The 27946-nt window shown below is 49.9% G+C and overlaps 1 protein-coding gene across 1 annotated transcript in view; it reads right to left on the reverse strand.

Moving 5' to 3' along the window:
- Window positions 1-27946, reverse strand: part of COL4A1 (collagen type IV alpha 1 chain) — a 157077-nt gene that overhangs the window by 45844 nt on the left and 83287 nt on the right. Inside the window, exons 3-20 of the mRNA XM_047852731.1 lie at window positions 18780-18869; window positions 18646-18690; window positions 17319-17363; window positions 17148-17210; window positions 16618-16671; window positions 16216-16242; window positions 14245-14328; window positions 14098-14160; window positions 10653-10688; window positions 9675-9716; window positions 8190-8276; window positions 7704-7730; window positions 7500-7550; window positions 6691-6735; window positions 6071-6124; window positions 3958-3999; window positions 2527-2611; window positions 1817-1852 (exon numbers count right to left, since the gene is read on the reverse strand). Of these exons, the coding sequence (XP_047708687.1) occupies window positions 1817-1852; window positions 2527-2611; window positions 3958-3999; window positions 6071-6124; window positions 6691-6735; window positions 7500-7550; window positions 7704-7730; window positions 8190-8276; window positions 9675-9716; window positions 10653-10688; window positions 14098-14160; window positions 14245-14328; window positions 16216-16242; window positions 16618-16671; window positions 17148-17210; window positions 17319-17363; window positions 18646-18690; window positions 18780-18869 (976 nt within the window). The remainder of the gene's footprint in view (window positions 1-1816; window positions 1853-2526; window positions 2612-3957; window positions 4000-6070; window positions 6125-6690; window positions 6736-7499; window positions 7551-7703; window positions 7731-8189; window positions 8277-9674; window positions 9717-10652; window positions 10689-14097; window positions 14161-14244; window positions 14329-16215; window positions 16243-16617; window positions 16672-17147; window positions 17211-17318; window positions 17364-18645; window positions 18691-18779; window positions 18870-27946) is intronic.

The raw sequence follows: 27946 nt of genomic DNA on the forward strand, positions 1-27946 counted from the left end.
GACAAACCCATTCTTCAGTGCAGCAAGAACCGAAGGCGGTCCCTGGGGCTTGGGCTGCAGACCCAGAAGGGGACCCCGCGGCCTGGGGGGTGGGGCTCTGGGCCCGCAGCAGGGCTCCAACCAGGGGAGAGCAGATGAGGCCAGAGCAGTTTCAAAGACCTTTCCCAACACCGTCAGTTAGGAGACAGTCGGGCAGATGAATGGTTTTGGAAAGTAAATGTGGTGAATGCCAGGGGAGACAGGAAGTGACAGGCTCACGAGGACACAGAAGCCCCAGCATGGTTCCTAAGCACATGGAAGAAAGTGGGTGGAAACAGACATGGGGTGATTTTAGAGGCCGACCCAAAAGCTCTGCTGGAAAGCAGGAAAGCGGGCAGAGAAGGCCCTGCCTGAGAATGGCTGAGGCAAATCCTCAATGCGGGACGGACTTGGGGTACAGTCTGTTCCAGAGACAAGGAAGGAGCTTGGGGGACATTATAGCCAAAGCGCTGTCAGAAAGGGGAAAGCAAAATATAAGCAAAAGAGAATCAAACACAAAAATAAATAAAAAACAAAACCAAAGATGTAAGGATTCCAGGCGCTTGGCTGTGGTATCGATTCTAGGGCACATGTGGGTTTCCCTCGCAGCCTGTATGACCCACTCCAGGGACTGGGAGAGCACGTACACACGCACGTGCACAGACATGCACACACTCCCATGTGCACATGCACATATGCTTACACACATGCTCACATTCACACACGCTCACATGCACACACTCACACACATACACACATGCTTGCCTGCACACACACACACACACACATACATGCTCATGTGCACACATGCTCACATGCATACACACATGCTCACGAGCACACACACATACATGCTCACGAGCACACACACACATGCTCACACACATGCTCACATGCACACACGCTCACATGCACCCACACTCACATGCATACACACATGCTCACATGCACACACACATACACGCTCACATGCACGCATGTTCACACACATGCTCACATGCACACACGCTCACATGCACTCACATTCACATGCATACACACATGCTCACATGCACACACACATGTTCACATGCACACACGCTCATATGCATACACACATACATGCTCATATGCACACACACGTACATGTTCACATGCACACACACACACAGGATCCAACACTAGCTAAGCAGCAGGTGTGATGCAATCACACACCAAGTACAAGCAAGAGCTGTGGGATTCCACAGAGAAGAGGTGCTCAGATCAGTAAGGGAGGCTTCAGCCCTGATTCTAGTCCCAAGGGAGAAACAAAGTCACCCCAGAGACAGGGACTGTGGGAACCGATGCTAAAGGGTCTGCCAGACGCTGCAGACCTGCATCTCGGGTGGGGGGGCAATGAGGCTGGGGGGCGTGAAGGGGCCTGCCACACACAGGATCTGCATCCTTGGGCAGGGGTGAGTGAGGCGGGGGGGGGGGGGGGCGGGGCCTGCCAGACACTGGGGACCTGAGTGGACGGGGTGTGGGTGGAGGGAAGGAGCCTGGGGGTCGGCGGGGGCAGGAGGCCGGTCCAAACCAGGGAGAGAACTATGGGACTTGAGAAGGCATGAGAACCCCCAGGAGCACACACCCGCAGGGCCGCCTGTGACTTACAAAGTAAAGGACCAGAGCTGTGCACACACCTTGCTGTCATAACTAGAAAAACATGCACAAAATCGCCAGCCGTTTCTGGCAGACCCTGGCATACACAACAAACATGTTCCAGACATGAAGCACACAGACGTTGTACAGTTATCTGAAACAATCGGCCAAGGATACTCACCTGGAGGGCCTGGCTGGCCTTGTAATCCTGGGAAACCTTGAAAGAGAAGGGGAGAGTCAGACACCCCAAGCCCGAGCATCTGTGCCCACAAGGCCCTGGGCCGGGCACCAGGGAAGAGCGTTGGGGGAAACACAGCGCCCCTGGCCCCACCAAGACAGGCAGAGATGGGCTCTGGGAGACCTGGCACCAGGACAAAGGACAGACCTGAGCAGGTCTGTCACCACGCGGTCGTGCAAGGCCTGTCAGTGTCACCAAAATGGGAGCGTGTAGGGTTGAAAATGGAGGAAAGGTAAAGGAGAAAAAGACAGAAGGGATGAGGAAGGAGGAGGGAGGGAGGGAAAAGGGAGGAAAAGGGAAGGGGGAGGTAAGAAGGAGGAGGGAGGGAGGGAGGGGCAGAGGAGGGGGTTGGAGGGGGAGGTAGGAAGGAAGGAGGAGGGAGGGGAGAGGGAGGAAAGGGGGAGGGGGAGGGACAGAGGAGGGGGTTGGAGAGGGAGGTAGGAAGGAAGGGGAGGGAGGGGAGAGAGAGAAAAGGGGGAGGGGGAGGTAAGGAGGAAGAGGGAGGGAGGGACAGAGTGGGGGGAGGAGGGGGAGGTAGGAAGGAGGGGCAGGAGGAAGGGCACAGGGAGGAAAGGGGGAGGCGGAGGTAAGAAGGAGGAGGGAGGGAGGGACAGAGGAGGAGGAAGGAGGACGGAGGAGAAACAGGAACTGACCTTTGGGGCCTGGCTCTCCTCTCAACCCTGGAGACCCTGGGTACCCCCGCTCTCCTTTTTCTCCCAAGGGTCCCGTGCCGATCACCTGGGGGCAGAAGAGAAGAGACCGAGGTGTGTGGGGGCAGCTGGTGGTGCGCATCACAGAAGAGCAGAGAGAAAACAAACATCTTCCAGAGATTTCAGGAAAGGTGGAAGTAAAGAAACAGCCGTGGGGGAAGGGGAGGGAGGGGACAGTCAAGACAACACAAAAAACGGACATTCCGCTGGGCCCTCCTGGCAGACCCTCTGCCCCCTGTAATATGATTGGCCCGGTGGGAGCTTTGCCAGGGAGGTGAGGTTAGAGAAACACTAATTCTGAGGTTCGGGTTTGGAATTTCTAAATGTCCCGACAAGCCATAAAACGAAGAGTCTACTTTAAAGAGGGCTATTAGATTTTCCCGGGCAGTGTGGAACAGCACAGGCAGACTTCACTGGACCACAGTGGGGACGTCCTCAAGGGCCTAGGGACACAGGCCGACACCATCAGCCTCATGACAAGGGAGTGAACTAGGTCACCCCATTTCTAAATCACAGACATTCAAGGGAAATGGCAAGCTCAAATATTGCATATTTCCCTTAAAATAGAATTTGGTAGTGACGAAATGAACAGATTAAAATCCGCCGATGAGGCTACACACGGGCCACTCGAAGGTGGCTGCCTGATCACAGGTATGGAAAGGGGAACCCCAAGCCTGTGTGGCGGTGTGAACGGCAGTCGGGGGGGTCCGTACTCTGCCGCAGGGACCCCAGTCCAGGAAACGCCCCCTAAGGAGAAGTCCCTGAGTGCCGTGCGAACACGCAGACATGTGCGAGCACTGGGCATCCCGCCACCTGCAGCAAACGAAGCAATGGGAACATTTTCATCGTTCCAAAGAAGACTGGGGGGGACAAAACAGGTTAAGCCAGCGACAGCACGGCTCTCTGGAAGGATACTGAAAACGGTCGTTCCCAGAGAACTTGCAAACATGAAGAACGCTCACTGTTAAAAAGAAAAAGACACTGCACGCACTGAGCGCAGGCGGGTACAGCTATGCCCGTGGACTAGAGGTAAAATGTTCTTTGCAGACACAAAAACTGTTGTGCTCCAGACAGATTATGGGCGACCTGTTTCTCTTCACACTTTGCCTAACAGGCCAGTTTCAAATGGTTTTGCTCGTATCATTATCCACGGGCAAATCTCTCCATTCTCCGTGGCCAAGGGGATGTGGAAATGATCCAAATACAATAAAATGTAAGTGCCCAACTCCACGCAATACAAAGTATAAGTTTATTCTTTTCAAAACTAAGCACCCTCTTTATATACAAATGTAAGTGCAGGAATGCCGTGGCCCCAACCCCCTTCTCTTCACTGTCAAACGCCCACACAGATGACCAGACATTATTTTTACTCACGATTCCAGGTGGGCCTGGGGGACCTGCTTCACCTTTGTCTCCCTACAAAAGAAAAAATACGTGGCTTTTTCTGACGATATGGATTGTCTTGCAGAAAGCAGTGTTCAACTTCTTTTTTCTTTTTTCCTGGAAAAATAAAGACTGTGCCCACTTACACTAAAATTATTTTCCTCACTGTGAGGACGGACCTTCAAGTGCTCCGGACCTGTCATAACAAACACGAATGCACTTCACTCTGCTTTGTGCAGCGTGCCACGTGGAAATAAGGATTTCTACAAATCATAACCGGGAGCGCAATTATTAACAGGACGAAGGCGCTCACAATGTTTGCTGTGTTTGGTTGGTTGCACGCTCCCTTGGACAACTCGCAGAGAGCCATCCGTGAGTTGAGTCAGAATGTGGTGGTCTTTCAATAAAATGAAATGCAATGGAAGCTTTTGATTTCTCAATGTATTTTCTTAAAGAAATCATTTTATTAGAGATTTTTAGGTGAAAGGATGTCCAAGGCTGCCTCAGAGTCCTTGTAAAAGGGTATTTATGGTTTCGCCTCTCTCCTTAAAACCCAGCATTATCTGAAAACGTTAGGGGGGGGGGATAAATTCTGGTCACTCTGAGGCTTAATTTCATTCATATAAGACGACAAACTCAACAAAATTAATCCTGTTATATCTAATGTTTTTATGTAAGCCATCATAATAGTATCTTTAAAAGTCCTAAGATCTGCACATAGTCCCTTAATGTAGTTTTCCCCTTTCAACCAAGGCAATAAACGTAGGAGTAAACCAGAATTCAATATTTTGATTTTTCTTATCTGAATATGAGAAGAGGCTTTAGAAACATCTTTGGGACTTAAAAAATATCTTAGCTAATATATTCTAAATGGATTTACCTTTTAAAATCTACAAGATTTGACTTTTTTTTTAAAAAGTTACAGTATCAGTAAAGGATTTTTCCTTTACTTCCCTTTTCCTTGGCTTTCATGAACGAACCATGAGGTCTGCTCCCTGGTCTATGAGTCACCACTAGAAATATTTCCAAACTACTTCTTACTTCAGCAGAGATTTATGTTATCTAGTTTTCTGCCTACCACACTGACAAATATTTTTTAAGGTTTGATAACAAGCAGTTGCCATAAAAAACCAAAAAAGGGCCCCAGACAGATGGCTGCTCTTTTCCAGGGGTAATTTGGTGGCCTGTGGCAAAACTTTCAAAAAAGAGTGTAAACATTGACCCCCCCCCCCAAATTACACTTGTAGCAATCTGTGACATGGAAACGAGCAGACAAGTGAGCACAGATACTTGTACCCATCCCCACGTGGGTGTGACCCAGATGCCATGCAGAAGGCCTGGGCACAGAGTACATTCCCACGTGGCCGCGCGTGCAGACATCCTCACCCGCGTCGTATCACTAAGCAAGGAGGCCAAGAGGCGTCACACATTACTATTTTACAGGGTGTACGTGTGTGTACGCACAGGGCAATTGTGCACACACAGGGCGTGGTTTTACAGGGTGTGTGTGTGTGGATACATGGGGCAATGGTGCCCTCCGTTTCTGAGAGGGGAACAGAACCATCAGATAAGCCTTCTTTTCTTCACTCTCTCTGCCTTTTCAGCTGTTTTGTAGCCAGATAAAATTCATCTATTACCAAAAATAAGGCATAAAAACTTGAATGAGTGGAACATTTTATGTTCTTTTAAAAAGAATCATACGCAGGGGTGCCTGGGTGGCTTGATCCATTGAGCACCTGACTTTGGCCCAGGTCATGATCTCATGGCTCATGGGTTGGAGCCCCACGTCGGGCTCTGTGCTGACAGCTCAGAGCCTGCTTGGGATTCTCTCTCTCCCTATCCCTCTCTGCCCTTCCTCCACTCACACTCTCTCTGTCAAAATAAATAAACCTTAAAGAAAGAAAGAAATAAAAATTTTTGAATAAAATTTTTTTTTAATTTTTTCAAATCACACACACAAATAAAACCACAAAATTAAGTTGTGATTTGCTCGTAGGGAAGGTAAATATTTTTTATTATTTGAGTCCACAGTCCTTTACACTACGAACAACTTCTGGGCTGAACTACAAAATAAGGTAAAGCTCCAAGTAGTGTCACCACTTACCTTGAAACCTTCTCGTCCGGGGAGTCCTGGGTACCCTGCGTCACCTGGGAAGCCCTGAAGTGAAACATGGAGAACAGTAATCAGCAAACAAGGGCAACAGTTTGTTCTTAAGAATTACAGAGAAATACGGGGGCACCTGGGGGGCTCAGGCTGTTAGGCGTCTGGCTTCAGCTGAGGTCATGATCTCGCAGTTTGTGGGTTCCAGCCCTGAGTCAGGCTCTGTGCTGACAGTTCAGAGCCTGGAGCCTGCTTCGGATTCTGTGTCTCCCTCTCTCTCTGCCTCTCCCCCCTTGTGCTCTGCCTCTCTGTCTCAAAAATAAATAAACATTTAAAAAAAAAGTCTCGGGGCGTCTGGGTGGCTCAGTCAGTTGGGCATCCGACTTCAGCTCAGGTCATCATTTCACAGTTCGTGAGTTCGAGCCCCACGTCGGGCTCTGTGCTGACAGCTCGGAGCCTGGAGCCTGCTTCAGATTCTGTATCTCTCTCTCTGTGACCCTCCCCAGCTCACACTCTGTCTCTCTCTCTCTCAAAAATACATCAAAAAAAATTTTTTCTTAAATAAAAAAAAGTCTTTCCCTTTCGAAAGAAAGAAAGAAAGAAAATTACAGAGAAATGCTTACTGGACTCCCTTTTTCTCCTTTTTCGCCATCTTTGCCAGGTTTTCCCTGTACAATAAAGATTTAGACATTAGAATTTCATAAAAATAACAATAAATATGCTCTAACACCAAGGCTCTGAACCCCTACGTGAGCTAGCTGCCCACACCACACTAACGAGTAATGCGGTATACAGAGAATAACTGTGGAGTGACAGCCAAAGAGGACTTTCCAGTTTTTAGAAAACGGAGCTGGAGTAGCCCCAAATCTCCCAAGATAACCATTACATTTGGCGACAGAGCTAACAGCAGAGAGGTTTTCTGAATGGCAAGGGGCCGGTGGCAGGTAGGCAGAGGACTCGTTTTATGGGGGTCTGCACGCATCATTTTCAGGGTAGGAGCAGGACGGGCTCAGGCCGCTACAAGCGGGTGGGTCTCCCGTCCCCAGGATTCAGGGGTGGGAAGCATCGGAACACCTCCCGTCTAGGCCATGCAGTCTGGGCTCCGGGCGGAGCCCCGAGCAGGCTCAGGAGGCAGCCAAAAAGAGCACCCAGCACTCTGAGCAAGAGGACCGGGGGCTTTCAGTGAGAAGCCAGCAGGCGGGTGGCTGTCCAGAGAGCCCCCCAGCCCCAGCTCTCTGCGGTGGGAGGCCTCAGCCTTGCCGGGGGGATTTTCAGGTGGAGGTGGCCTCATCCTTCCTGCTACAAGGGCTTTGAGAAAGCCCTTCCGGAGAGGACAGACCTCTTCCGCTCGTGTTTCTGTAAGTCTGGGATTCTAGGAAAGGGAGGAGCATGAGTTTACAGTCAGGAACAGAAGGACTTGGGAGGCACTTACTCGGGGCCCTGGCTTTCCGGGCTCCCCTTTCTCTCCAACCCCTGGCATTCCCTTGAAAGAACAGAAAGATTCATTAGGACATTTAAGTAAAATATTAAATTGAGTCGATATTATACTGAAGGTGAAGAAATTCATAACTTCAACCCAACACGTCGTGAACGTTCCCACAAAATGATGATAAACAAATAGGAATGTGGGCCTTACCTGAAATCCAGGTTCACCTTTCTGACCCTAAAAGAAGTTTTAAAGAGAGAGCAAGAGAGTGAGCCATCAGGAATAACGGTTGTATTGATTTTGACGCACCACACTGAACATGGAAAAGGAAAACAATGCCTTTTCCCGATACGGCAACAAGGAAATTCTCTTTGGTCTCCCGTGTTCGTGTCCTAACTCCCAGAAGGGTGTGGCTTTAGGAAGACCACGTCATTATGCTCGATCCACGGCAGCTGGGACCCTCCGCCCTCACCCTCAGCCTCTGTCCCTGCTGCAGACCCAGCCTGGCCTCAACCTGGTGCATCTAAGAAGCCCCCCCGTGGAGCTCAGCCTTGCCCCAACCCAGTTCAGCTGCCTCTGCTCCCCCTATGCTCATATTTTGCGGGACAGACAATCTATAAACCTGTTTTCTCTGCATCCCTCCAATTTGTCCCAAATTCGAAAGCCGGCATTCACCTAAGAAAGTCCATCTCCTACCTTCTCTCCTTTAGTGGCAAAGTCTCCTTTTTCTTGAACCTGAGCTTGTCCTGGAACCCCCGGGGGCCCACTGACCCCTTGGTCACCCTGGTGAGGCAAAATAGAACATCTGGTTTTCAAAAAGCTAATCATACTCTGTTCTAATCTATCCCCGTCTCAGCACAAAACGCAGCGTCAGTAGGAAGATGGGACATTAAGGACACGAAGCCGGGAGACTCTCACCTCTCAGGGGTCAGGAAAGCCACTACCTCAGGTAACAGGAATGGAACCTGAACAGCTATGAGACATCTCTGCACGCGTGCATACGTGAGGACCGCACATGCACTTCTGCGGTACATGCATACGTAGCAGGACACAGAGGCTGTCCTCCCGCATTTTGAGGGCACGGAGGGAAGGGTCACAGACTGCTAACACAGCCTGAGAGGAAAGGACGTATCTTTAGGGGCACGAAAAGGAAGGGAACCATCGGGAATGTTCTCCCTCGGGAACTCGGACAGCTGGAAGCAACTAGAAGTACAGAGAATCCCAGTCATCGCACGATGAGTGAGATCCAAAACATTCAATTTGCGGGGTCACCTTCCTCGGAGGTTTATGGAAATACTGGACCAAATCTGGGGTGAAACATGGAGGCCGCAGGTCAGCGCAGACCTGCCCAGGCCTCTGGTGCACCTAGCGCCCACCGGTGGTGGTCTCTACACCGACTTGGGCTCCGATGGAGAAGAACGTGGGCCCCGCGGCAGGTGCTACCACAGGCCCGGAATCCCCACTTGGCTGGTGCCCATGTGGCTAGTCTGACGCAGGGAAACTGGTGGAGAGATCACTGGAGGATCAGGGAGCCACCGCTGGCCTCCCTTCTCCCCTGCTCCAGTCTCTGCCTCCCTGCCTCTCCCGACTCGTACGACGGCCTTCCGTTTCTGCAGGGTTTAGTATAGCTGTGCTACTAACGTCCAAGTCCTAAATGTGCCTCTTTTATAATAAAGTCTGGGTCTGGCTTTATTACTGCCTGGGAACATTCTGATTGAATTCAACGCACAGGGAACTAGAACTAGAATGGCCTTGTATTCTCTGCTGGTCAGACCACACGTAGAAAACCTCAGTGACTTCTAGCCATGCATTTTAAGGAAAACACTAATAAATTCAAGAACATGCAGAGTAGGGGAACTGCGGTTGAGAAGGTCCAAGAGGAGGTCCAGAGGCTGAAATTCTATCATCCCTACAACTGTGATTTTAAACATAACGACACTCCATGGGACGCCTGGGGGGCTCAGTTGCTTGAACATCCAACTCTTGATTTCAGCTCGGGTCATGATCTCATGGGCGTGAGTGTGAGTCCCACATCAGGCACTGTGCTGACAGCACAGAGCCTGCTTGGGATTCTCTCTCTCACCCTCTCTTCTGCTCCCGCTGTCTCTCAAAATAAATAAATAAGTTAAAAAAATAAATAAAAAATAAACGTGACAACAGTCCAGAGCCACGTGTACTCACCTTGTCACCCTTTGGGCCTTGGAAACTTAAGCCCATTTGCCCCTGTTGATTAAAAATTAGGCTTCTGTTATTCGAGTTGTCCACTTTGCTCAAAATCACACAAAATGTAATTATAAGGTGGGGTCAAGGCAGGAGCTGCTTCCAAGAAGTATCATAACATTTTCCACAAAGTTGTGTCCTGCTGTATTCAGTGGCTATTAAAAACGTTTTTTAAAGTATTATTGAAAAATAATTCTATAAAACTTTTTTTTTAATTTAAGGTTTTTAAAATGTGACTATAGGGGCGCCTGGGTGGTTCAGTAGGTTAAGCGTCCAACTTCAGCTCAGGTCACGATCTCGCGGTCCGTGAGTTCGAGCCCCACATCGGGCTCTGGGCTGATGGCTCAGAGCCTGGAGCCTGCTTCGGATTCTGTGTCTCCCTCTCTCTCTGCCCCTACCCCGTTCATGCTCTGTTCCTCTCTGTCTCAAAAATAAATAAAATAAAATAAAAAATAAAATAAAATAAAATAAAATAATAAAATAAAATAAAATAAAATAAAATGAGACTATAGAAAACTAAAGGAAAGATCAATGATTCCAAAGTAAGGGACTGGTGAAAGGAAAGACAGAACAGATGGATAGATCAGATAGACAGACAGAGAGATAGATAGATGATGGATAGACAGATGAACAGACAGGCAGATGGATGGATAGATGGATGGATAGATGGAAATGGATGAGTGGATAGATGGATGGATGGGTGGACAGGCAGACGGGTGGACAGGCAGACATATGGACAGACGATGGATGGATGGATGACAGATGGATAGATGGAGGGATGGGTATACGGATACATGGGCAGGTGGGTAGACAGATGTTAAATAGAGACAAAAAAAATAACTTTCTCAAACTGTTTATAGAGACTAAACAGCGAGTTATGGTGATTTTGTGGTAGTCTTATACAAACGCTGAAGAAATTCAAATGAAAAATATATTTACCTTTTCACCTGGAGGGCCAGGAGGACCTGGAGGGCCCTGTAAAAAAGAGCATTTTAATTAAATATCATTCATAACCCTGGTAAGCTTTAAATGCTTTTTAATGAGGTTATCTTAAGATTCCCATGATTAATATGATATTTGTTAAATATTTAAATTTTATTCCTGTGCTTCGGAGCTATAAAATTTTGAAAATAACTAGGAATTAGTCCAGGCCAATAATTACCAGGGATGGAAACACCTCAGAATCTTAGGCACTTCCCCGTGAAATCCACTGACCCAACAATGTGCCCGGCTAACAGGTGATGACTTAAATTATCAGCCAAACTCTCTGAGAGCCCTGGGGTTTCCAGGTCGGAAATAACGTCACGTTTGTCCACTTTGGATATAACTACTTATCTTAAAAAGTTGAACGATTTCTTCAAGTGCATAGACTGTAGTGAAGTAAAAACCTTCCTGTGTTTGCAGCAAAATTTCAGAATGCTTTTTAATCATTAAAAAAAAAGCCTAGTCATTCTCTTTCACAAAAATGAGCCCATTTATTTGCAAGAATATAAAAGAGGTTACTTTCGCAAGAATGGACATTAGAGTTGCTGGATTTGGAAGAAAGGAAGGAAGGAAGGGTCAAAGGGAGGGAAGAAGAAAGGGAGGGAGGAGGGTGGGAGGGAAGGAAGAAGGAAAGAAGGAAGGAAGGAAGGAGAGAGGAAGACGAGGAAAGAAGGAGGGAGGAAGGAAGGAGAGAGGGAGGGAGAGAGGGAGGGAGGGAGGGAGAGAGGAAGGAAGGAAGGAGGGAGAGAGAGAGGGAGAGAGAGGGAGGAGGAGGAAGGAAGGAGAGATGGAGGAGGGAGGGAGGGAGAGAGAGTAGGAGGAGGAAAGAAGGAGGAAGAAGGAAGGGAGGAAAGGAGGAGAGAGAGATGGAGGAAAGAAGGAAAGAGGGAGAGAGGGAGGGAGGAAGGAGGGAGGAAGGGAGGGAGGAAGGAGGGAGTAGGGAGGGAGGGAGGAGGAAGGGAAGGAGGAAAGAAGGAAGGAGGGAGAGAGGGAGGGAGGAAGGAGGGAGGAAGGGAGGGAGGAAGGAGGGAGGAGGGAGGGAGGGAGGAGGAAGGGAAGGAGGAAAGAAGGAAGGAGGGAGGGAGGGAGGGAGGAGGGAGGGAAGGAGGAAAGAAGGAAGGAGGGAGGAGGAGGGAGGGAGGGAGGAGGAGGGAGGGAAGGAGGAAAGGAGGAGGGAGAGAGGGAGGAAAGAAGGAAGGAGGGAGGGAGAAAGAAAGGAGAAGCGAGAGAGGAGGAGGAGGGAGGGAGGGAGGAAAGGAGGAGGGAGAGAGGGAGGAAAGAAGGAAGGAGGGAGGGAGGGAGGGAGAAAGAGAGGAGGAGGGAAGGAGGGAGAAAGAGAGGAGGAGGGAGGGAGGGAGGAAGGAAGGAGAGAGGGAGGGAGGGAGGAGGAAGGGAAGGAGGAAAGAAGGAAGGAGGGAGGGAGGGAGGAGGGAGGGAAGGAGGAAAGAAGGAAGGAAGGAGGGAGGGAGGGAGGAGGAGGGAGGGAGGGAGGAAAGGAGGAGGGAGAGAGGGAGGAAAGAAGGAAGGAGGGAGGGAGAAAGAAAGGAGAAGCGAGAGAGGAGGAGGAGGGAGGGAGGGAGGAAAGGAGGAGGGAGAGAGGGAGGAAAGAAGGAAGGAGGGAGGGAGGGAGGGAGAAAGAGAGGAGGAGGGAAGAAGGGAGAAAGAGAGGAGGAGGGAGGGAGGGAGGAAGGAAGGAGAGAGGGAGGGAGGAAAGAAGGAAGGAGGGAGAGAGGGAGGAAGGAAGGAGAGAGGGAGGGAGGGAAGAAGGAAGGAAGGAGGGAGGGAGGGAGAGGAGGAAGGAGAGAGGGAGGAAGGAAGGAGGGAGAGAGGGAGGGAGGGAGAGGAGGAGGAAGGAAGGAGGGATGGAGGAAGGAGGGAGGGGGAGGGAGGGGGAGGGAGGAGGGAGGGAGGGAGAGAGAGGAGGAGGAGGAAAGAAGGAGGGAGAAGGAAGGGAGGCAAGGAGGAGGGAGAGACGGAGGAAAGAAGGAAGGAGGGAGAGAGGGAGGGAGAGGAGGAGGAAGGAAGGAGGGATGGAGGAGGGAGGGAGGGGGAGGGAGGAGGGAGGGAGGGAGAGAGAGGAGGAGGAGGAAAGAAGGAGGGAGAAGGAAGGGAGGAAAGGAGGAGAGAGAGATGGAGGAAAGAAGGAAGGAGGGAGAGAGGGAGGGAGGAAGGAGGGAGGAAGGGAGGGAGGAAGGAGGGAGGAGGGAGGGAGGGAGGAGGAAGGGAAGGAGGAAAGAAGGAAGGAGGGAGGGAGGGAGGAGGGAGGGAAGGAGGAAAGAAGGAAGGAGGGAGGGAGGGAGGAGGAGGGAGGGAGGAGGGAGGGAGGAGGGAGGAAGGAAGGGAGGAAGGAAGGGAGGGAGGAGGGAGGGAGGAAGGAAGGGAGGGAGGAGGGAGGGAGGAAGGAAGGGAGGGAGGAGGGAGGGAGAGGGGAGGGAGAGAGGAGGAAGGAAGGAGGGAGGGAGAGGAGGAGGAGGGAGGGGGAGAAAGAGGAGGAGGGAAAGAGAGAGAAAGAGAGGAGGAGGGAGGGAGGGAAGGAGGGAGGAGGGAAGGGAGAAAGGGAGGGAGGAGGGAGGGAGGGAAGGAGGGAGGAAGGAAGGGAGAAAGGGAGGGAGGAGGGAGGGAGGGAGAAAGAGAGGAGGAGGAAGGGAGGAGGAGGGAGGGAGGGAGAAAGAGAGGAGGAGGGAGGGAGGGAGGAAGGAAGGAAGGAGGGAGGGAGAGGGGAGGGAGAGAGGAGGAAGGAAGGAGGGAGGGTGGGAGGCGAACCTGAAAGGCCGGCAGGCAGGCGGGCGAGGACAGCACACCGAGGTGCATTACTCATTGCCAGGGCACAAGGCACTTGACAAGTAGGGAAGTGTTGTTACTGCCAAGTGTCTCGTGCTCCCAAACAGTAGGAGTGGGGGACATGGGCCCTCCTCCTGGGAATCACGGGCTGTGCAGGAGGCTGGCAGGGAGCGGAGCCTCCAGGGGGCTGTCTCGGGTGCTCGCCCTTTATCACAAGCACGGCGCAGTCCCCGCCGCCGCCCGGTCTGTGTCCACAGCTGCCCGCGAAGCCAGGCCCTCTGGGATGACTGTTCCTACGCGTCCGCGGGCAGGGCACAGGCTGCCTTGTCCAGCTCTGAGCTCGGCCTCCTCCAGCAACAGTATCATCGGCAGCCCCCCAGCCCCTCCACCGGCGAGGGTGCCGTGTGTGGGGGATGACCTGGCCTGCACTACAGCTGCCATGGTTTTCCCCAGGGACCCCAAGTGCCAGCCACACATCTTCCCAAGAAGCTCTCTCTCCCGATCCAAATTAAGAGAGATCGCGACGCTGTAAAGGTTTCAAGAAATCGGATTTATTTTCACAAACACAGTGTTGTTCACTGAATGAGCGACTCCAAGAGACATCCTCCCCCAAACTTACTGGTGGTCCGGTAAATCCTGGGGGGCCGACAGGACCTTGCAGCCCTGGCAGTCCCGGCGAGCCCTGCAATTTAGTGAAAACGCGAGAATGAGATGGGAGCCAGGAAGAGACACTGCATGTGCTTCTAGTGATTTAGCAAACGCTTACTGGTGCTCCTGGGAGTCCGGGAAATCCTCTTTCGCCTTTCAACAGGGTCCCAGGCACGTGGCCAATTATTTCACCTGGATCCCCCTAGGGGGTGAGCAAAAAAAGGAAAGAAAGTCACGAAAACTGATATTCGTAGAAAGAAACCGAGAACCCGTTGCGTAAGAGGCGAGCGTTAGTGGTGCCGAATCAGCCCATGTCTGGGATTGAGAGCCCGTCTACGCTTGAAACACGCACACTGGCCACGACCACGTTCACCACGTTCACTGCCACTGCCTCCATGGCCAGCGTCAAGCGCCACGCTTAGCTGGACTCGGCTGCGCCAGGACTGGATGTGGAGGCATCACACGAGGAGCCCCCCTCTTGTGCGTGGCCGTGCCCCACGCCTGAAGACAGAGCGCAGATCGGGGCCGAGGCTCCATCTGTTCTCATGTGATAAGGCTTATCTTTCACAAACAAACCCAGGATGAGCATCTGTATAAAACAGGCTGTGATTTCATGTGTCTGCTTGGCCAGGCCACAGTACCCAGATGTTCAGTTAAGCCCCAGTCTGGATGTCCCTGGGAAGGTATTTTTAAGATAAGATAACCATTTACATCAGAAGCCTCTGAGTAAAATGAATTATTCTTCTTAATGTGGGTGGGCCTCGTCCAATCAGCTGAAGGCCTCAAGAGGAAGGGGAAAAAAAAAAACAAAACAAAACAAACCCTGACCTCCCCAAGAAGAGGAAATTCTGTCTCCAGACAGTCTTTGAACTGGGACCCTGGCTCTTCCCCGGGCCTCCAGGCTGCTCTCCTGCGGATTCTGGACTCGCCAGGCCCCCACAATCTTGCAATTCCTTAAAGTAAACCCCTCTAGCAGGATGTACGTCTGTGCCTGTACGTGTGCAAACACACACTCCACACACACACCCTACTGGTTCTGCTTCTCTGCAGAGCCCCGACTAAAATACAGGACTATCGTGAGGATTCTATTTCTCAGGTTTTCTCAGGGACACAGGGACACAGGGACACTCCACCTCATTCGGATATGTGGTCGTCTGCAGTGTGGCTGTTGAAAAAAAACCCGGAACTTGTCCTTTTACAGGGCTGCTCTCAACACCCAGATGCCCCTGCCCCCCAAACTGCTCTGCAGCACGCAGGGGGGCGGGGAGTGGGCACATGCTTTGAGTCATCTCGGTGTGACCACAGCCCCCGGCCACATCACCACCCACCTGTCTGGGCAGGACCCGTGGGTCAGGTTCCTTTTGCCCGCCCCCCCAAGTCCCAGAGAAGAATGCTGGAGGGGCTGGGACAGAGCTGAGCACCTGCACGGATTCACTCCGAGCTTGCTCAAGGTGCGAGTGTGGATGAAGGACAGGGACCCGTTATTCTGGACGCCGCAGCGGGAAGGGCTCAGGGCTTCTCCTCCTCACCATGTGCAGAGGGTCTGGGGCCACCCTGACACAGGGACAATCAAGCTAACGAAGCCCATGGTTTGGCTCTGAATAAGGGGGGTGGGCAGGACACCAAGGGTCTCACCTAAAGTAACTGGGGTCTTCCTGCAGGAATTATAGAACTTATAAGACAGTGTCTCCAGATCACAGGCCACAGAACAAGATGGTGGTATTCAAGTGAAACCACAGAAATTAAACACGGTAACAGTCTGAGTGTTTCTGCCCACGGCTCTGGAAGAGGAGTGTCACCCAGTCTGTCTACACAGACAATTAATCTGGACTGGACTCACATCACTCACATCGCACCATGCTCCCTGTTTCTGCTTATTTCCGATTCAGAAACTGCCCCTGGTGTCTAAAGTTTACCTCCCAAAATTTAAGTTTGTGCCTATGACTCAGACACTCTTTAAACAGAGCAGGGTTTAGACAAACGCATTACCAGGCCACCAGTTGACCCAAGGACATACAATAAAGCTGTGTCTACAGCATCTGCTCTATGTAGGCACCCGTGATGAACCCAGTCGAGTGTAAGTACGTACCTTCATTCCCGGTAACCCTGGTGGTCCCTATAAAAGAAAAGGCTGGTATTAGTTTTGTTTCTCTCAAAACAGCATTAGCATTAGGACACAAGTGCAAAAAAAAAAAAAGGGAAAGAAAGTGAAGAAGAGAATTTTTTTTCAAATATTTTTTAATGTTTGTTTATATTTGAGAAAGATAGTGGGAGTGTGCGAGTAAGAGAGGGGCAGAGAGAGAGGGAGACACGGAATCGGAAGCAGGCTCCAGGCTCTGAGCTGTCAGCCCAGAGCCCGACACGGGGCTTGAACCCATGAACCGCGAGATCATGATCTGAGCTGAAGTCGGGACACTTAACTGACTGAGCCACCCAGGTGCCCCAAGAAGAGAAGAACTATAACCGAAGAAAGAAACGATGCTATACTCACGGGATTTCCAGTGAATCCAGGCAAACCCGGAGGCCCCAGAGGCCCTGGCTCACCCTGAGGGGACAGCAGAAAGTCACTCGGGTGTGTGGCCAGGCACACAGCACATCCTCCCAGACGCCCACACCAGGTACTCTGTCCTTCCCTTCACAGATCCTTCACTTGTTGGGACCTCCTAACAATTACCTGTTGGCAGCTACCCTGCTCAGTGCTACTTGGTGACAGGAGAAATATACATGAGAATATAACAGATAGGGACAAGGGGTAATAATAACATTTCCTTATTTGCTTCAGCAACAGATTAGAGGCAAGAAATTTAGTGTTTATAGCGATAGCAGGATAAGAGTCCACAAAAAGGCACAGTTATGCCTTTTGCGAATATTAAATACGGGGAAACTGATTTCCTCATCAATTAAAGGACACTTTAAGGCGAACAGCTTTCCATCTGTGGCAACGAAAACCGTGTCATAGGACTTCTCAACACGAGTCGGGTAACCAGAGCACGGGGGGAAGGGCCTGTGTTCCAAATTTACCTTTGTTCCATTGCATCCAGGGATACCTGGAGGACCGGGGGGGCCATCTTGGCCGGGAATACCCTGCAATTAACAAAGTGAAAAGTAGCCAGAACAGAGGATCACATGATGGTGGGGGTCACGCACATCAGAAGTCTCCTTAAGGAAGCATACAGGAAGTAAGATACATACAGGAAGTCCTGGGTTTCCCGGGTAACCTGATGCTCCTGGGGGTCCCTGTAAGGATGGAAATGAGAGAGTGCAGTGAGTCGGGGGGAACCTCGTCTCCTCCCACCACACCCACCTGGCTCAGGGTGTCACACCCGTGTCGCTGGGGCTCGGAGCATCCACCCTAAGCACACACTGCATTCTGGGGGCAGGCAGCTGAGGGCCCGGCCCCCGGAAGCAGCAACTCTTATACCAAAAGCTGATGCTAATTACAGCAAAACCTTGGCTTGCAAGTCACTGGTTCTGCGAGGGTTCCACAAGATGAGCAAACACCTCTAATACATTTTAACTTGATAAACGAGCGGTGTCTTGCAATACGAGTCCTTCGTGACACCGAACGTCACGTGATCACATCTGAGCCTGTGGTTCTGGAAATCCACTTTGATACACGCGTGCTTTGGATGACAAGTGTGTTTCCAGAAGGAATTATGCTCACAAACCAAGGTTTTACTGTACTTCTAAGACCAAGGCTGCACAGCCACAAAATAACCCTGTCCTCATTCCACACTGGGTGATTTGTAGGTAAAATATATTCTTTATTATGTGTATAGTGTGTATGTAAACATGCACGTTATATACGTAGTATACGTGCAAACGCACACAAGTTACGTGTATATAAATATAGACACAATTTACATTAAAATCGCAAACTGCTGGGAAGAAGCATTTGTAAGAGAACTCGGTTCACTGGGGGAGGGGGCAGCCCAGTCCTTCCCAGTGGAAGTCTGGATCTGCTCCATCATGGGCACCCCCGGGGCCATTTCCTCTACCTCCTGCCCAAGGTGCCGGGGACTGTGTCAGAACAGCGGAATGAAACGTTTACAGCGCCTCTGTTTCTCTGCTTTCAGAACGTGCTTTCAGAGGTCTTCCTCTTTGCATTTGCCAGGAATGGAAGGAGCAAAACCAGAGTGCAGTGTGAAGAAGGAAGACCCAAGTGAGCGCTGAGAAGGTTCGCCCTTTTCTCGATAATGGCAGCCCTTTTCTTCCATGACTTGTAGACATGTCATCGCCCCTCCCCCAAAGCACACCGTGTGTGCGAGAACCCTCTGGAAGAACAGAACCGACAGGAAAAGCCACCACAAGGGCGGGGGTCGGAGCAGGGGGCTCACGTCAGCCCCCCTGGCCCCGCACGGTCGGAGCTCTGGGAAGATGGACGGGCAAGGATGGGGGGCAGAGGGGGCACCCCTCAGGGCTGCTGGGAGGTGAGAAGGGGTGAAGGGCCCTCAAGCGGAGGCATCACTGTATCACACATCACCACAGCCTCACGGACTTAGGTGACAGGTGTACTCACCCTTGTCCCCTTTGTTCCAGGCAGTCCGGGTTCTCCAGTGTCACCCTGCAAGCAAACAGAAGTGCCACCGTGACAAGAACGTGGACCACCTTAAACTCACACCCTCCTCCCCGCAGTGGCACAGCCAAGCTTACCTTCTGTCCCGGGGGCCCCTGCGGTCCCTCTGGTCCTTGCATCCCGGGGAACCCGATGACACCCTGCAAGCCCGGGAGGCCTCTTTCGCCCTGCGGGGGAGAAGGAGGAGGTCACAAGGGAGGTGCGCTGGCAGAAATGGAGGGAAGGGATCGGCACTCACCCCTGCCACGACCGTCCAGCACCGCACAAGTCCCTGCGGGCACCTGAAGGTCCACGCTCCAAACTAACTCCCGTTCCAGGAGGCTTTTCTCCACTGCGTGCCAAGCTCTTTGAGCACAGGAGTGTTCACCTCCGACACCTGGGACAATGCTTTCTATGTTCTATATTCTAAATGCTCAGTAACTTACCGGGTAAATAAAATAATGGCTAGTTGGGTTTTTTTCACCGAATTGATTATGCTGTCATTCAACTAGTGGGATCTTATTATCGGCACGCGCGGCACTGAGAATCTGTAAGCAGAGCATCACAGTTTTCCTTCGGATTCCTAGGAGGTGTGTAGGCAGAGGTCATGGTGTGAGCTTCCACACGAGATGCTAAGACCTCTCTGTGCAATCAACAATCGGACGATGGGCTTTCAAAAGTGTCCTTAAAAAGTGTTTGTTTGCAAAGGCACAAAGTTTAATTAGAGTCTCTGCCAATGCTCTTGGAGCAAAAAGAAATAAGAAACATTGTTTTTAAAATACTATCATTCAATGGGGGGGTGTGCGTGGGTGGCTAAGTCCATTAAGCATGTGACTTTGGCTCAGGTCATGGTCTCACAGCTCATGAGTTCGAGCCCCGTGTCAGGCTCTGTGCTGATAGCTCGGAGCCTGGAGCCTACTTCAGATTCGGTCTCCCTCTCTCTCTGCCCCTCCCCTGCTTGCCCTCTATCTCTCTCTCAAAAATAATAAATAAGCATTAAAAAATTTTTAATAAAATAAAAATATAAAATGCTATCATTCAGTGCATGTGCAGGCGGTCATAATACACTCAAAAAGGAAAAAGAAAGGTCCAAATGTCTGGGGTTCTGAGCCCGAAGCTGGCGCTTGAAGGATGAAAACAAAATACGTATGTGAAGGAAAGAGAGGAGTCACTGAGTCTGGAAGGTGGGGAACAGGCAGCGATGAGGGCGACCTCAGTCCCATGAGCACAAGAAACTAAAAAAAAAAAAATACAACCAGCACAAGAGTAAGCAGAACATCAACGTTTGACCCGGAAACAGGATTTCTCCCAGAGGCATCAGCGAGCCCGTGACCTGATGCCACGACAATGAAGGAAGATCGCCACACTCAGACTGCCAAGATAAAATCACCCACAATCGCGACCTGAAATCATGAAAACTTGTGTGCTTTACAGTACGTGGACTTCACTGCAATCTTCCAGAACAAAGGGTGCAGATGAAACAGCCATCGCCAGCTGACTTGAAAAAGCAGACGGTCCTATGGATTACTTAGCACCCAGTACTTTCTCAGTCATATCGGCCCAAAGCAAAACTAAACAGGCGAGCTATACGGTATACAACATAAGCATTAACCCCCAGAAGAGCAGGTCCCCGAGAGTTACTGGAAAGTTTCACCGTCGTACAGACGGAGGGAAACAGGGCAAGGGGTCTAGGATCTGCCCTTCTCTCCACACCACTGGCCGGTCCTGGCATTGCTGGCAAATTCGGCACCTGTTGCATTTTTAGAAGCGCAGAATGGGGCTCTGAGCTTGGGACTTCCACCGCCGCCCCCCCTCCGTGGACCGCAGGATTAGCTGAAAGTGGAAGTCGGGAGTCCAGAAGCAGCGTGTGAGCAAATGTGCAGATGAGTGCTAACTCGAGAAGACACAATGAAATGGTAAAGGGATTCAAGAAAACTAAGCCGTGCAGCCTGGCACAGCCCTCAGGACAGCAGCGTCCAGAGACTCCACCCAGAGGAGCAAATGCTAACGTGCCCGGAGCCCTCGGCACAGGATTTGACACGGCTGGCTCCTCCTCCCGAGAACTGGGACAGCCGGCAAAGGAAAGCGTTCTCAGACCAAGACCTGTTCACATGGAAAGCTACTCAAATATATTCATTCTTACACTGAAACATAATGAACCGTGGGCTCCAACCACAGAGAGCGCTGACCATAGAGATGCTTCGTCATCGTGCCCACCTCCTCGCTACTACTCGGATGTGGGAAAATTCTACCCAAAACAGAATAGAACTGAACTGCCAAGAGCTGGCTGAAAAAAATACATGAACACCGAGTTGTGTCTCCCCAGATAACCTAATAGGACATCGGAAGGACGTGTGAGAGGCGCATCGATGTAAGAGCCTTCCCATGTATTTGGTGGCATATTTTTAGAACTTCATTAGTATTTGGCTCTATTGCTATGAGACCCAGTGCAGAGAAGACTTTATAATTCTCAGTTTAACCATGGAACGCATGGAGGCCGAGAGCCAGATTCGCTGAGTTCTGCAAGTTTCTCACTGAGTCAGCGCTAAAGCCAAAAATAGAAATGAGGTCAGCCTGCACCACAGTGCATGGTTTTTCTAGGTCACTAGAGCAAGCTGGTTCCCAGCAAACTGTTGAACGATTCACCAACGTGAAGTTCGCCCCTCTTATGTCCATTTCACAGACAGGGACGTTAGGATTCTGACACGGAACTGACTTGTCACATGTCACCGGGTGACCCCTGCACGCTGCTGGGAACAGAACACAGAAATCAGACTTCCAGTCTTTGCTTGCACCACAAGAACACATTCTTTCCCAAATGTCCCTGGAACACTTAAGCAATCCATATATCCCAAGAGTTTTGGAATTAACTAGCTACGAAGGAAGTGACTCCTCCATTGACATGGTTCTTGTTATCTCCCACGTATTTTTTTTTTAACTTTCCCACTCTTTTTGTTCAGACAAGAGTGCACATGAATAATCCAATATCCCGTGCCCCGTCCAAGGCTATTATGGGCACCCGAGCAGAGCCAGCAGACAGGATAAACGTTCAAACAGCTATACAGTTAGCTGGCACACAGCGTGCGCGGAATGCAGGCCAAATTACTCCTCTGAGCTTTCAGCAAATCCCCACTGTCGTTGTAGGAAGCATTGGCTGATCCAGACAGGCAGTGCAGCTGTAGAAGTAAGACCTCGACTGTGGCCACCTGTACACTGGGGGTCAAGGCAGGAGGGGTTGTGCTGTCAGCGTCCCTGAGAAACAGGACTGAGTCATCTACACCCCACGATGCGGTAAAGGCAAAGGCCAAGGGGCGCCTGGGGGGCTCAGTCGGTCGAGCGTCCGACTTCAGCTCAGGTCATGATCTCACAGTTAGTGAGTTTGAGCCCCTGCGTCGGGGCTCTGTGCTGACAGCCCAGAGCCTGGAACCTGCTTCAGATTCTGTGTCTCCCTCTCTCTGCCCCTCCCCTGCTTGCGCTCTGTCTCTTTCTGTCTCTCGAAAATGAATAAACGTTAAAGAAAATTTTTTTTTAAACAAGGCAAGGTCCAAAAGGCCATGGCGGCCACCTAACCCGTACCGGGCAGAAATGGAATCCCCGACCACTGTTCATCACAGTAATGAGCATCTCCAATGGAGGGAAGACCAGAGAAGCTGGTAAAATATGACACAAAAGTGTGGATGCAATTGCATTTCATACTTTTATTCTCCAACATCAGTGCAACTGTATTAGATTCATTTTAAAACGTCTATGCATCAACAGCAGAACCAATTACCAATGTGTCCTCAAATGATGGAATTCAGAGTTTGAAGAGGAAGAGCAAAATGCCATCATTATAAAGATGAAAGAATACAGCCATGGAGAATAATCTTGGCATCGAAATTAGCCATTCTAAATTAGGCATGAAATACAGTTTCATGCATGGAGTAACTTACAAATTTTGCATAACGTATGTATTATCTAAAGCAAGGACATACTTTTAAAACTCCATCAGATAGGAGGATAAAAGATTCTGTTATAATATCAATTACTCCCCTTCCTCTTAAAATGCTTATGGAAACAAGCTCAAGATGGAACTCCAACGCTAGGACGTGACACCCCTTCCTGTCCAAGTCAGGAAAATCCAAATACAAACGAAGCCCCCTGGTTGGCTGAAATTGGAAGAGTTGTAAAGCTTCTAACTTCGAAGGGTAATACAGTTACGAACCACAAACACTGAAGTTAACACAACATAAACCTAAAGTAAGCGGTCAAGTCCTACTATCAGAGGCCGTAGCATGCCTGTTTCAACAGTCAGCATGGGATCACATCCTTTTAGTTGAGTTTTAAATTAAGTTTTCACATCTAAAATGATATGACCGAGGATCTTTACAGTGGACAGAAGCACAAGAAAAGTGTGTCCAGAGCACCAGGCTTCCTGGCCCCAGGAGGGCTGACTGCAGGGGGGTAGAGCCATCCATGCGCTTGGGTTCATCCATCACAAAGCAGAACAGACCTCACAAGCGGTGTCAGTTGGAGACATTTTGTAGCTGGGTTTCCACCTCTTAGAAGTAAATACAGTGAGATCGTTTTATTCGTTCACCGTGATCAGCACCCTCTCTGAATTCGCTAAAATCGCTGAGCGGATGGATGAACTAGCCAGTAGCGAACCACGCTCGTATGGGCGTGCGCCCTAGAAACTCAACGCGTAGTACAGGATGGTGACTGGGCCACGGGGCCCCTTTCCAGGTCTGAAGCCATGCGGGCGCCGTGGGAACCCCGGCTGACATATGTGCCTGCGGCCGAAGCAGCAACAGAAAAAGCAAGCTGTGGTCAGGACAGGACCCCGGATCAGCTGTTTCTTTCTGTCACTGGGCGCCTGGAGGCTTCCATTTCCAAGCAAAGCTGCAAATGAGTGAAGGAATGAAAGCATTCACTTTTGGAGCCAGGACTCACCAAGAATTCAGCGATGGGGAAACGATTTCAAATGACAGGTCACAGTCAGTCAATGGGTGACATGGGGACTCGGCCAAAAATTCCACAAGAGCAATTGCTGAGCCCAACAACCATCTGCGGGGCCATTTCCTGAATGCCGACAGTGGGAAAGTGGTGGGAAGTGTCACGGGGTCCTGGAAAAACTCTGACGAGGCCCCACTGGGAGCTCCGCCCACACCACGAGGCCTGCCACTGTGGTGGGACTACCGCCCTGGCGCCCCGGCGGGAGGGGAAATACACAGCTGGAGCCCTGAACACGCTTTCCAAAGAGGAGGACGTAAAGACTGATTCTCCTTGGCAGTAGGAGACACGTACCTGGATTCCTACACGAACACGCGTGTATTAATTTAACGTATACTATGTTTCTTGAGTGAGTTAAAGATGGGGCGAAGACTGTTCCACGTGACCACTCCAACACTGCTATTATTTCTTGCATTTTAAAATTTTAATTTTTTTTTTAACGTTTATTTATTTTTGAGACATAGAGAGACAGAGCATGAACAGGGGAGGGGCAGAGAGAGAGGGAGACACAGAATCTGAAACAGGCTCCAGGCTCTGAACTGTCAGCACAGAGCCCGACGCGGGGCTTGAACTCACGGACCGTGAGATCATGACCTGAGCCGAAGTCGGACACTTAACCGACCAAGCCACCCAGGCGCCCCCATTTAAAAATTTTAGTATTGAAGCAGGAGAGAGAAAAATAATGCTGCTCAAAAAGCCTGGCTACTGATCTTTTATCTTCTTCCCCAAACTCTCTCTTTCTCTCTCCAGCCCTCGCTGATGTTCAGCTCAAAGGTCAATATTCAGAATCTTTACGTTGCGGCTCTCCAGCAAATATGTGTTAAGAGCTTGAGCAATTATATAGGGAGGGGGAGTAAAGATGAGCATTTAAGAGGTTGTTTCTAGAAACGAAGGCATTTCTAGAACGTCCTTTACAAATTCAAGGGAAGAGAAGACTCGGAAACGTGTTGGGGGAAAAAAAAAATCCCCCAACCGGTGACCTTGGAGTTCATGACCTCATGTGCTGTCAGATCCATTCCATTCCTAGGAGGGTTCTGGACCCATCCTGCCTCTTCTAACCCCACCCACCTCTTGCCACATGGCCACCACCAGGCTTATGACTCTGGGGCTGCGGATGGTCAGGTCTGCACGGAGAATGGGGCAGACCTGCATGCTGAACCGTGGGAGGGCAGCTGGCTGGGAGCCCTTTCCCCTCTGCAGCTTTACGTGGGTCATTCTGCCACCAGCTTCCTGGGCAGGAACTCCCAACCCTGAGGAGAGGATCCCTCTCGTGGATAAGGCCCACCTAGGCCCAGCTGATGGCTCCCCAGCTTCAGACAGCCCACAGATACAGCACTTCTCCAAGTCTCCATGTTCAAGGACAGATTTCCTTTGGATAAATCCTGATACTGAAACATTATTTGAGCCCACGATACACTCTAGCACAATTCTCGGAATTTCAGCACCGCCGTGAAGCCGGCTGGTGGAGCCAAAGTCTCAAATCGTGCGTAACACAAAACGAGCAGGAGGACGGTTGCAGGGGAGCGCACAATATGGATGTGTGATTAATCAACATTGGCAACGAACAGAACCCTCGATACTTTCTGACCTGCAAAAATCCACTTTGTACATCAACTTGGAAGAAAACAAAAAAGGAATTACAGAGAGTTCTTCACGAAATACTTTCTACAGAACCATCATTCAACGCAAGAATAACGTGAAAGAGTCCTAGGTGTTGTCTTCATAAATTTAAACTGCTCGCCTACGGCCATCTAAGGGCCAAATGTCCGACTTCACCCTTCTAGTGGGAAAAACTTTTTAAACAGCAAAATCAAGTGCTGACAAATTGTTAGCAGAAAAAAACAAAAACAAAAACAAAACGACAACAACAAAAAAACCACCTTAAAATCTTCCAAAGGCCCCTAGGACTTGTAAAATTTCCTGACATGTCTCCCTAATTAGAGCTGAATACTGCGGACAGCGGACATGCTCGAAAGCCGTAAGCGGTAGCCAGGATCTTCGGCAGCAAACGTGTGCTTCAGAATTTGTCTCTTACGCTCTCTCTGAAAAACCAGGCTAACATGCTTTCGTTAAGTCTCCCTCTGAAGCAGGCATCTGCTCAAAATACTTTGAAGTGTAAATATTTTAAGCCATTCCCCTGAAGTAGTCAGCTGCCCAAACTGGGAAGAGGAGAAACAGTGTGATAACATTTTCCCCAATGTTATCATTCACCCATAGCTTATGTCCATTTTCCCAGCAAACTGCAACCAAAGGCCGTTCGTTCTCTGGGAAACATTTGTCCCTCCCGGCCTCTATTAACTCATTCAAATTTCAAGGAGAAGGTTCAAATTTCTGGATGGGTTCTCCTGTAGCCTCCCCCCACCCCCACCCAGGAGCCCTTCACTCACATGCACTTTTGTCCCCCTCCAGCCTACACCCTGGTTCTCCACCGTCTCCCCGGCCAGGGTCCCCGCCTCCGGGAGCACCCAGTGGGGCTCAGAGATGGATGTTCCCATCTGAAACGTTTGTATTCATACCCCACCTCTTACCATCCCCCAGCACCCGACACATCCCCGGATCTCAGCCAAACATCCCTTCCTTGGGGAAGACCTTTTAGATGCAGGTGATCTGAAGAAGACAATTGCATCTAACTAATCCAGCTCAATTAAGAGGCAATAAACAAAGGGGGAATGGGCTTTTAGAGGCGCATGTAAAGAAAGCCCCACAACTCTGGCTTCCTGCCACAAGAGGGCACTAGGGGACTATGCTGTCTTCAAATTAAACCCTTCTGGAACCTGAAGCCTTCAGCCTTTTTTACTATTCATCATATTAATGGACTAATATTAAATATTCAGTGCTGTTGAAGATCTTAGCATGGGCACAGTTCAGAGAAGTCAGTTTGATAAGGCCTAAAAGATACAATACCCAGGGAAAGAGAGAATTTTACTTAGAATTAAAAATGTAGGGGCACCTGGGTGGCTCAGTCGGTTGAGCATCCGACTTTATCTCAGGTCATGATCTCCCGGTTTGTGGGTTTGAGCCCCGCGTCAGGCTCTGTGCTGACGGCTCGGAGCCTGGAGCCTGCTTCGGATTCTCTGTCTCCCTCTCTCTCTGCCCCTCCCCTGCTCACGCTCTCTGTCTCTCAATAATAAATTTAAAAAAATTTTTTTAAGAATTAAAAATGTAATTAAAATTAAATTTGAGACTAGTAGCCTGAACATGAAGGCTATAACATGGCAGGTGAGTGTTGATGAACCCACCAGTAATAAGAATGGTGGCTAGTTCTCAATTTGCTTCTTCCATTCATTTTATAAACTGAGTACTTGAATCGAACAATAATACAGGAAAAAAGTAAATTCAGCTTTCTAAATGATGGCATGAAAATAGCACACACGGAAAAAATTTTAAATCCTTACAAAACATTCATAAAACAGGTAGAGGCTGACAGGAGAATTTCTTTAAAATTCTCTTTTCTTTGGTCCCTTCTACTTCAAGTTTATAGGAAACACATACATAAGGTGATTTAATCCATTCTGCTGATCTTTGCCATTTGTGAAGGCAAAAAATTCATCCAATTTTTAATGGCTTCCAAAAAACATGATTAACATCTCCCTTGCTGAAAACTTGATTTACTGACATGGAGCTCGTGTGAAAATCAGAACCGTAAATGCCTGTGCCTAATCCTACTACCTTCTGTTCTGTCTGTCATACACAGACTTAAAGATTGTGTTTTAAAGCAGAAAACAGTATAGACATAAAAGGTAGCTCTATTGCGGCTCGGACCCTCACCGTGGCTGTGGACGGTTGTGCATGTTACACACTGCAGCGAGTACAGGGCGAAATCCAGCTGCAGCTCAGCACTGGCCCGGCGAGGGGAGGGGGCGCTGGTCCAACAGGCACAGAGCTGGGCAAAACTCAGTACCAGCAAAACCACCAAGCTAGAAATAGACCCTACAAAGGGGTTCTGTTTATGAACGAATGCTTACAAAGCTGCACTCCGGGGAAAGAGAATAATCTTGCCTAAGAGGAGCTGTGCTTCCACTCACCAGCACAAGTGCCTTTTCTTCTTCTTTTTTTTTTTTTTTAACATTCTATGGGATTTATCAAAATTCTATGTTATACCTTGAAGATTGGGAGAAGGAGAGACACTGCAGGAAAATAACTAATTGACAGCAAAGTAACAAGGTTATTAAGAAGTAGCAGAGTCAGCAGCTCTGGAGGATGTGGACAGAAAAAGTACATCTTTTTCTCAAAAGACACTTTGCAGGGCGCCCAGGGGGCTCAGTCAGTTAAG

The sequence above is a fragment of the Prionailurus viverrinus genome, chromosome A1 (genome assembly GCF_022837055.1).
Source record: "Prionailurus viverrinus isolate Anna chromosome A1, UM_Priviv_1.0, whole genome shotgun sequence".
NCBI lineage: Eukaryota > Metazoa > Chordata > Mammalia > Carnivora > Felidae > Prionailurus > Prionailurus viverrinus.